Here is a 9,327-nt window from a genome sequence, read left to right on the forward strand (position 1 = left end):
TTTTTTTTTTTTTTAAACAAGGTCTGGCTATATCACCCAGGCTGGAGTGCAGTGGTGCGATCTTGGCTTACTGCAGCCTCCGCCTTCTGGGCCCCTGCCATCCTCCCACCTCAACCTCCCAAGTAGCTGGGGACTACAGGTGTGCGCCACCGTGACTGGCTAATTTTTGTATTTTTTTGCGGAGACGGAGTTTCACCATGTTGCCCAGGCTGGTCTCCAACTCCTCAGTTCAAGTGATCTGCCCACCTCAGCCTTGCAGGGTGCTAGAATATATTTAGCAGCTTGATAACTTGCCTCATAACTTTGAGGTATTTAAAATTAAATTTTAGACATGTGATATGTATATAATACACCCATTTGTAGTTTTGTCCTTGACCCAACAATGTTAGGGGTGGACCTACATGGATATGGTGGCAGTGGCTGGAGATGAAGCTAGCTGAGCAGGGGACAGATGGTGAAGGGTCTTAAAAGCCAAAGTCTCATCAAGGAACCTGGACCTTATCCTGAGGACCAATAATAGCAGAAGCTAACAAGAGCTGACTTTGTGCCAGACATATTATATGCGTGACTTTAAACTGTCATAACACAAAAACACTATAAAGGAGAGCTAGTATTACTGCATAGGAGAGGGTAATGAGACCTTGAAGGGTAAAGGACATGCTTCGGGACACAGAGTTAGAGTCGTTGGGGGTGTGAGGGTTCACAGTCAGACCTGCACTCTTTAATTGTCAACGCAAGCTGTTGCAGTGGGCAGTGGAAAGCCACGGAAGATTTTAAGCCCAAGAGTGTCAAGATCAGATTTGTGCAGGGATTGAATGAACTGAAGGGAAAGCAAGAGGGAGTCAGAGAGAGCTGATGGCTGTTAGAGTGACCCCAGGAGAGTTGGTGGCCCACCCTAAGGCAGTAGCAGCAGGGAGCACAGGCGTGGACAGATCTGCCTGCTCTTGCTGTGAAAGCCTACCACGGTTAATGTCTACTCCCAGACCTGTGAGCACACCAGGAAACATTCTCTCAGGAGCCTGGTGGAGAAAGTGCTTCCTTCCCAGATGTTTTCCCCATTGCTCCTGGATGTTCTGACAAGAGCGGAACAGGTTGCATCAGCAGGAGTCTGGCAGCCCCACACAGAGGAGCTGGGTCCAGACTTGACTGAGGCAGGGGCATTCCTGAAGGAGGAGGGATTCAACAAGGAATGCAGCCCACAGCTGGCCTTGAGGAGAAGCCAGACCATGCCAGGCCAGCAGCACTGGCTGGCCTTATAGGCCTCTGTTGTGTCCTGTGGATTGGGGAAATGAGATGTGAGAGGCCTTGGGCCAGATGTGGACACTTGCAGGCACAGGCCTTGTGGAATAGGACTGTGTGCTGGCAGCAGGCCTGGCAGTGTCTCCAGCAGCAGGCAGACCTCCCTGCAGGGAGCCAGGGGGAAGGCTGGCTCTCCCATTCAAATGCATGCACGCGTGCAGGTGTGGATGTGTCCTGGCTTCTCCGGTGGCTGACGCTGCTGACCACACCCTCCGCTTCACTCTCCTGGTCTCTGTGACACTCACTATAATCATAATAAGTAAGATTTATTGAGCTTGCTATATACCAGACCCCGTGCCAGATGCTGTAAAATGCACAGCATCTCTAATCCTTACAGCTATCTGGGAAGTAGGTCTTATCAGCCCTGTTGTATGCACAAGGAACTTGAGGTGTAAAGAGAGGACACAATGTGCCCCGGGTCACAGAGATGTGGAGCTGGAATTGAGCCTCTGTTTTTCACACTCCAAAGCCTCTGCAGTGGTACACAGATGTTCTGTGTATGTGCCTGTGTACGTGTTTCTGAGAAGAGGAGTTACAGCTTTTTTTTTAGGGAACAGGCTGAGGTTTTGTTGGTACTTGATGCTTTTGTGGCTGGGGAAACACGGAAATGCCCAAACCATATCTTAGTCTTACTGTTTCTCCTTTCCCCGAAATCTCTGAGGAAACTACACCAGGACAGTGGCAGATGAGAAAGAATAAAAGGAGCGCTGGACTGGTGCTGTGTTGGGCTCCCAGTTCTCCAGTGCAGGGCTCCCTGGGGTTTGTGACCTAAAACAGGGCTCCTTCCCCCAGGGTCCCAATATGACTCTCAGCCGCTGCTGGCGGAGTTAGAACCTAGGGCAGTAAGACCTCAGCGCAGTGAGCCACGAAGGGCAGAGGCAGAGGTGGCCTGCTCCAAGGAGGAGGCCTGCCCAGCTCACTCACTGCCACGCAGAGGCAGCAAGTCAGGAAGGGCTGCCTATGTGGGAGAGAATTTTCATCTCACACCAGTAATCATGACACACTCAGTATCCTCAAATCTAAGCAGTCACATCAGGCATTTCTCCTCCCAGGAAAGAGTAAAGATGAGAAGAGTGGTGGCAGCTTTCCCCTCCCCATCAGATCGCCAAGGGGATTGAGTTAATCACATTTACTACCGTTTGAGATAGTGGTTTAAATCCAGGACTTACAGCATGTGGAACAGACCAAGAGGGATTGTTTCAGAGAGGGCATCTCGTGCAGAAAACCAGGTTGTGAAGTCAAACACAGCGCAGATTCTCGCCAGCTGTGCGTGTACCCTAACAAGTCCCCTCACCTCTCTGGGCCTCAGTACCCGCTGAAAAATGGGACTGGGCACCAGAGAGACTCCTGAGAGCTCCCTTAGTGCTCTTAGAGGAGAGAGGGGAGGTCTCCTTTATCTTTGACCCCTAACCCCTCAGACTTCCAGAGGTGGGAACTGCAGCGATGATATAAATGGTGTGGCGGAAAGAATGCCGTTTTGGAGTCAGGACACTCGGGTTTCAATCCACTTGCAGCCACCTGCAGGCTGCTTGACCTTGAACATGTTTCATCTTGGGGCCTGTACCTGTGAAGTGGGTGAAAGTTAAAGAGATAATAAAGTAACCCTTGTGAAGCCAGCCTGGAGCCTCCTCACACACGCCCCCAGCTGTGCCCAATCCTGGTTCCCCCTGCTCCTCCCGAGCAGCCCCTGTGCTTTCTCCCTCCTCTTCAGGTGTGTGCGGGGCAGGCACGGGCAGGAACCCCAGGTGGGAAGCTGTTGGGGCCTGCTGGGCCTGGAGAAGGGACAGGGGCTGTGCGGTGCTTGGCACAGGCTGGCACCTGCCATTCCTGTCGGTCCACATCTGGCCCACCCAAGAGGGGCTTCCCCTCAGCTATGCCTAAGGTCTTGACTATTTCTCCACCCTTCCCTTTCCTACTGTCTCCCACCATCCCTCCTTTTACCTCCCTTACACACACCCCACTTCTGGAGACAGGAACAGGAAAAACTGGGGTCGGCTTGCTCAGCCTGACGGGCTGAAACCGAAGTTTGCCACCAGGGCCCATCTTTTGAACTGGCCTTTGGAAGACAGTGTGCCAGAGAAAGAGATGTTGCCACAGAGGTGGGAGCCATGAGGAGGGAGTGGCTGGAACAGAGACAGTCCACCAAAGGAGCAGCAGCAGAAGAGGCTGAAGAGCTGCTGGTCACTGGGGGCCCCGGGTGGAGATCAGATCTCCTTTAGTAACCATCACTGATGCCTCTTTGTTGCCTGTGCTGGGCCAGGCCCTGGGCTACAGAGGTGAATCAGATGTGAGCCCCTGCCCTGTGGGGCTAGTGTGCACTCAGCCTGGATTGGCTCATTTAATTCTTGCAATAGTTTGTAAGCTAAATAGTCATGGTGTCCCTTGTTTATCCATAAGGAAATGGTACATTCCTTGCCCAGGATCTGCACATGGTGAGTGAGCAGAGCTGAAGTTAAATCCTAGGACCAAGGATCTGAACTCCATATTTTACCACCTCTTGAAGGTTAGATGTCAGTTCTGCCTTGGGGTGGAGGGGGTCAGGAAAGACATAAAGGAGAAGCAGCTGCTGAGTCTTAGAAATTAGATGGGTCATGTGGATAGAGGTGGGAAGGACATTAGAGACAAGGAGCAGCATCAGCAAAAGTGTAGGGCATGAATTAGCAAGTGGGGACTTCAGATGGACAGACTGAAACAAGAGATAGATGGGTTACTGGCTAAAAGGCTCAGCTCTTCTGTAGGCAGTGGTGATGTGATCTGATTTGTACATGGAAAATCATTCTGGCAGAGAGAAAGTGGTTTGAGAGGTCAGGTGCAGTGGCTCACGCCTGTAATCCCAACACTTTGGGAGGCTGAGGTGGGCGGATCACCTAAGGTCAGGAGTTCGAGACCAGCCTGGCCAACATGGTGAAACCCCGTCTCTACTAAAAATACAAAAATTAGCTGGGCATGGTGGCCTGCACCTGTAATCCCAGCTACTCAGGAGACTGAGGCAGGAGAATTGCTTGAACCCGGGAGATGGAGGTTGCAGTGAGCCGAGATCATGCCACTGCACTCCAGCCTGGGCAGCAGAGCGAGACTGTCTCAAAAAAAAAAAAAGAAAGAAAAGAAAGTAGTTTGGGAGGCAGAGGCAGCCCATCGTAGGCACTCATTAATGCTCATTGAATAAGTGAATAGAATTTTACAATCATGTGTTGCGTACCATTTATGTTTCAGTTTTGTTTCAGTTGCTCTACTGGGCTTTGGGGTGTTTAGCAGTCAAAAAGACAGACAATGTAAATGGCCAGTCATTAGGATAGTCCAGATGAAAGATGATAAGACCTGCCCTGGAAGTGGTGGCAGTGGGTTTGGGATCAAGGGACGGATATGTAGGGTTCTAAGTAGATAGACTCAAAAGAACTTGATGACCAGCAGCACAAGATAAGATGGACTGGAAAGGTATAGGAGAATCTCAAGTCAATTCCCAGGTTGCTGGTTTGGAAGACTGGAGGGACAGTAGAGGATAGGGAACAAGGAGAAGGAAGAGGTCTGGGGAAACTAGAAACAATTTAGACATCCAACAACAGTGTTGGTTACATACATTATGGTACATCTATAAGACAAAATTCCTTTTTTTTTTTAGACAGGGACTTTCTCTTTCGCCCAGGCTAGAGTACAGTGGCTCAATCACGGCTCACTGCAGCCTAGAATTCCTGAACTCAAGCGATCCTCCCACCTCAGCCTCCCAGGTGGCTGGGACCACAGCCGCATGCCCAGCTAATTATTCTATTTCTTGTAAAGACACTGTCTCACTACATTGCCCAGGTTGGTATTGAATTCCTGGGCTCAAGTAACCCTCCCACTTCAGCCTGCCAAAGTGCCGGGATTACAGGCATGAGCCAGCCACCTCACCTGGCCCAAAATTCTTAGAAGATACCATTTCGATAACTATGACATTCTTTTACATAAATGTATCATTTAATGAAACCTCTGTTGTAAACTTTTGGATTTTTTTCTGTTTTTTCACTTTTGTAAGTAATACTGTAATAAAGAGCTTTTTACAAAGGTCTTCATTTTGATTATTTTTAGAAGGAAAATTTTGAGGTCATAAGATACAGACAGCTTTGAGGCCTTTGACACACAGATTGTGTTTTAGAAAGGCTGTGCCAGATTTATTCCTGTAACAATCCAGGAGAATTTTCCCTCAGCAGACTACCACCAGCACCAAGATTTAGATACACAAATATACACATACACAGATTTTAGTGGTTAAAAAAATAATAACTTGTTATTTTAATGTGCATTTCTTTGTCATTAGTGAGTTAAAGTTTTCCATGCTTTATTAACCTTTTGTTTGTGTGCTTTACCCATTTTTATGGGGCCTCATTGATTCTTCATGAGGTTTTAAAATATGCATTTCTTACTATTTGTGACAAAATTTTTACCACTTTTTTGCTTCCCTCTCTATACTATCTTGCTTTTTTTTTTTTTTTTTTTGAAACAGAGTCTCACTCTGTCATTCACACTGGAGTACAGTGGTGCCATCTCAGCCCACTGCAACCTCCGTCCCCAGGTTCAAGCGATCCTCCCACCTCAGCCTCCCCAAGTAGCTGAGACTACAGGCGCACACCACCACACCTAGCTAATTTTTGTGTTTTTTGGTAGAGACAGGATTTCATGGTGTTGGCAGGCTGGTCTCGAACGCCTGACCTCAAGTGATCTGCGCCCGGCCTCCCAAAGTGCTGGAATTACAGGCTTGAGCCACCGCACCCAACCTTATTTTGCATATATTTTTGATGTGCTAAAGCACTTAAAAATGTTTTATAAAGTCAAATGTCTTTTTCTTTATTTCTTCCATTGCATTAATGTATAGATAATTCAGTGATAAAATATACATCCAAATTTTTTTCTTTCTCTTTTTTTTTTTAGACAGGGTCTCACTCTGTCACCCAGGCTGGAGTGTGCAGTGCTGCAATGATGATTCCCTGCCACTGCCGCCTCCAGGGCTCCAGCGTCCTCCCACCTCAGCCTCTGACGGTGTGGGACTACAGGAACATGCCACCATGCTCTGCTCATTTTTGTATTTTCTATAGAGACAGGGTTTCTCCATGTTGCCCAAGCTGTTCTTGAACTCCTGGGCTCAAGCAATCTGCCTGCCTCAGCCTCCCAAAGGGCTAAGATTACAGGCATGAGCCACCACGCCCAGCCGAAATTTCGCTTTTTTTGCTTTTTAAACATTTACTTATTTTGTATATGGTGTGAGGAGAGAAAGTAAATGGATCTTCTTCCCAAATGGGAAATTTTCCAATCTCATTTGTTTCCGTAACCTATACCTGTGTTGACCTGCCTCTAGGCGATCCTGTTTCACTGTTCCTGGTTTTGAATCACATATATCTATCATTGTTGTAATAAGTGCAAACCCATAATATACTGTAAGACCTAATTTTTAATTTGAGGGTGTTATGTTTACCTGATAAATCTTTTGGATGGGTTTTTAGAATCCATTTGATAGATCTCAAAACATCCTACTGAGATTTTTTTCTTAGAATTATGTTAAACCTGTACATTAATCTGGGAGGAGCTGTCACTGGAGCCTTCCTATCCAGGAATATGATTTTGTCTTTCCCATTTTTTAAGTCATCTTTTTATATCAGTAAAGAATTAGTTTTCCTCCTATAGTTCTCACATACTTCTTATGTTTATTGCTCAATAGTTGACTTTTTTGTTACGATTGCAAATAAGATCTTTTTGTTATATCTGATGACTGTTTCCTATTGCTGCAGTAAATTATTTTATCCATTCTAAGTTTAGTTGATTCTTTTAGGCTTTCTTTCTCTCTTTCCTTCTCTTTTTTTTTTTGGACAGAATCTCGCTCTGTCGTCCAGGCTAGAGCGCAATGGTACAATGTCGGCTCACTGCAACTTCCGCCTCCCGGGTTCAAGCAATTCTCCTGCCTCAGCCTCCCAAGTAACTGAGATCACAGGCACCTGACACCGCGCCTGGCTAATTTTTTGTGTTTTTAGTAGAGATGGGCTTTTGCCATGTTGGCCAGGCTGGTCTTGAACTCCTGACCTTAGGTGATCCACCCGCCTTGGCCTCCCAAAGTGCTGGGATTACACGTGTGAGCCACTGCCCTCGACTGATTCTTCTAGGTTTTCTATGCAAATAACAGTTTGGTTGGAGCCTGTGGTTTGGCAGTGCCTCCAGCCTGCAGGGTTGGTTTGTGACTTCTCCAGTGGTGCTCAGGAGCCCAGTTGTGAAGGGAGAAAAAGAGGATGTATGGGTTGATCCCAAGTTTGGGATTTCCCTAGACTAGGGCAATAGAAGGACAAGGGGCAGAGGACTACAGCAGCTCGCAAGAGTTATACTTCAGGGTCCAGACAAGGAGGGGTGGACGCACTGAACAGTAAGTCAGGGCTGGGGAGCTAAAGGCCTCTGTGTCGTGGAGAGGGAGGAAGAGAGAGACTTGGAAGGAGGGGAAGCTGTGCCCCAGAATGGACATTGGGATGTCGGATTTCAGAGGTGATGCCTTTCTAGTACAGTGCAGAGATCCTCAGGTAAGAATGATCCCGTTTTATGGTTAAAGAAACAGGCTTGGAGAGCTTGTTGCCCAGTCACCCGACTCTAGTCAGCAGCAGTGTTGGTCTGCTGTGCTCTGCTTGCTCACGCTCTGTCTCCATTTTTCAGGTCCACTCTAGAACAGTTGATGGAGAGAGCCAGGAGAGACAGCAGCAAGGGAAGTGGGAGCACAGGAGGGCAGACAGGAGAGAGGGCAGGCTCCTCCCAGTCCCTCAGCTGCTGCAGATAGAGAGTCAGGGCAGCTGCGCTGCTGGGTCTTCTCATTGGCCCAGGATCCCCCTCAGGCCACAGCAGCACACCCACAGCATCCCACATCCTGTGCCTGCCCCACAAGCCCCTTCGTATCCTCCTCTGTTACACACTGGAGCACCACCACACACTCTCTTCACCATCATTCCCCTTGTCCCTGTCACACACCCCATTTCCCCCAACACAGATGGGCTCCCTACACCACAGGCCCTGGGTTCCCCGTTAAACGCCTTGTGCTCCCACCTCACTGTCCCTACTTGGGGGTCCCTGCCACTCCCCTAGGCTCATCCCTAGCTGTGTGCCTCGTTCAGGCCCGCTTTTGCTGTGTCCACAGAGTGCATCGGATGGCTTCTGGAAATCTGTGGCCACTCGAGTGCCCAAGGAGCCCCCTGAGATTCGAATCCTCAACCCATATTTCATCCAGGAGGCTGCCTTCACCCTCATTGGCCTGCCCTTCAACAATGGCCTCATGGGCCGGGGGGTGAGATATCTGGGCCCCGGGAGAGGGAGGAAGAGAGCTGGGTCAGAAGTGCCTTGGAAGGAAGGGTGGGTGGTGGGTGGGGCAGTGCTTCTGCAAAATAGCTTTCTGGGAAAGAGGGCTCAGTCCTTGGGCGTGGAAGCTAGCTCTAGGGAGCCTGGCTGAAGTCTCAGCTGTCCCAGCCCTCCAGCTGAACTCTGCACGCCTTCTCTCCCCCCTGCCCCCATCTTCCAGAACATCCCTACCCTTGGCAGTGTGGCAGTGACCATGGCACTACACGGCTGTGACGAGGTGGCAGTTGCAGGATTTGGCTATGACATGAGCACACCCAACGCACCCCTGCACTACTATGAGACCGTTCGCATGGCAGCCATCAAAGAGGTTCGGGGCTGGGTGTGGGGGCAATCCCTGGGTGGGGATGAGGGGGAGGTGCATAAATGAGTAGTAAAGGGAGGAGCCAGTGGCTGGTCTGGCTGCCCAGAACTCCCCAGAAGGTCCTGACACCAAGGATCCTATGTGCCCTCTCCACAGCCTCCCACTGAACCCAGGGCCTTCTCCCTGCACTTTCCTTCCAGGGGACTCTCCCTGCCCTGGTCCTGTACGTCCCTCCCCCTCGCTGCATTCCCCGGCCAGGAACACTAGTCTAGCACCAGCTCAGCCATCCTCTCTACTGTAGTTCCTGCCTTCCCCCAGAGGACGCCATTGCCCCTCAAAAAACCCACAACTAAACACTGCCTCTGGGTCTC

At 49.4% G+C, this 9,327-nt stretch overlaps 1 protein-coding gene across 21 annotated transcripts in view; it reads left to right on the top strand.

The window, feature by feature from the left end:
- The window catches only part of ST3GAL3 (ST3 beta-galactoside alpha-2,3-sialyltransferase 3), a 208,538-nt gene that overhangs the window by 180,466 nt on the left and 18,745 nt on the right, over positions 1–9,327 (top strand). For 10 of the 21 annotated variants that reach the window (XM_012001805.1, XM_012001798.1, XM_012001804.1 and 7 more), the window contains 2 exons: positions 8,438–8,584; positions 8,816–8,962. The exons of 10 other annotated variants lie outside the window; for them this stretch is intronic. In XM_012001805.1, the coding sequence (XP_011857195.1) occupies positions 8,438–8,584; positions 8,816–8,962 (294 nt within the window). The remainder of the gene's footprint in view (positions 1–8,437; positions 8,585–8,815; positions 8,963–9,327) is intronic. One more of the 21 variants, XM_012001801.1, reaches the window with a different exon arrangement.

This window comes from Mandrillus leucophaeus, unplaced genomic scaffold (genome assembly GCF_000951045.1).
Source record: "Mandrillus leucophaeus isolate KB7577 unplaced genomic scaffold, Mleu.le_1.0 Scaffold67, whole genome shotgun sequence".
In the NCBI taxonomy this organism is placed as follows: Eukaryota; Metazoa; Chordata; class Mammalia; order Primates; family Cercopithecidae; genus Mandrillus; species Mandrillus leucophaeus.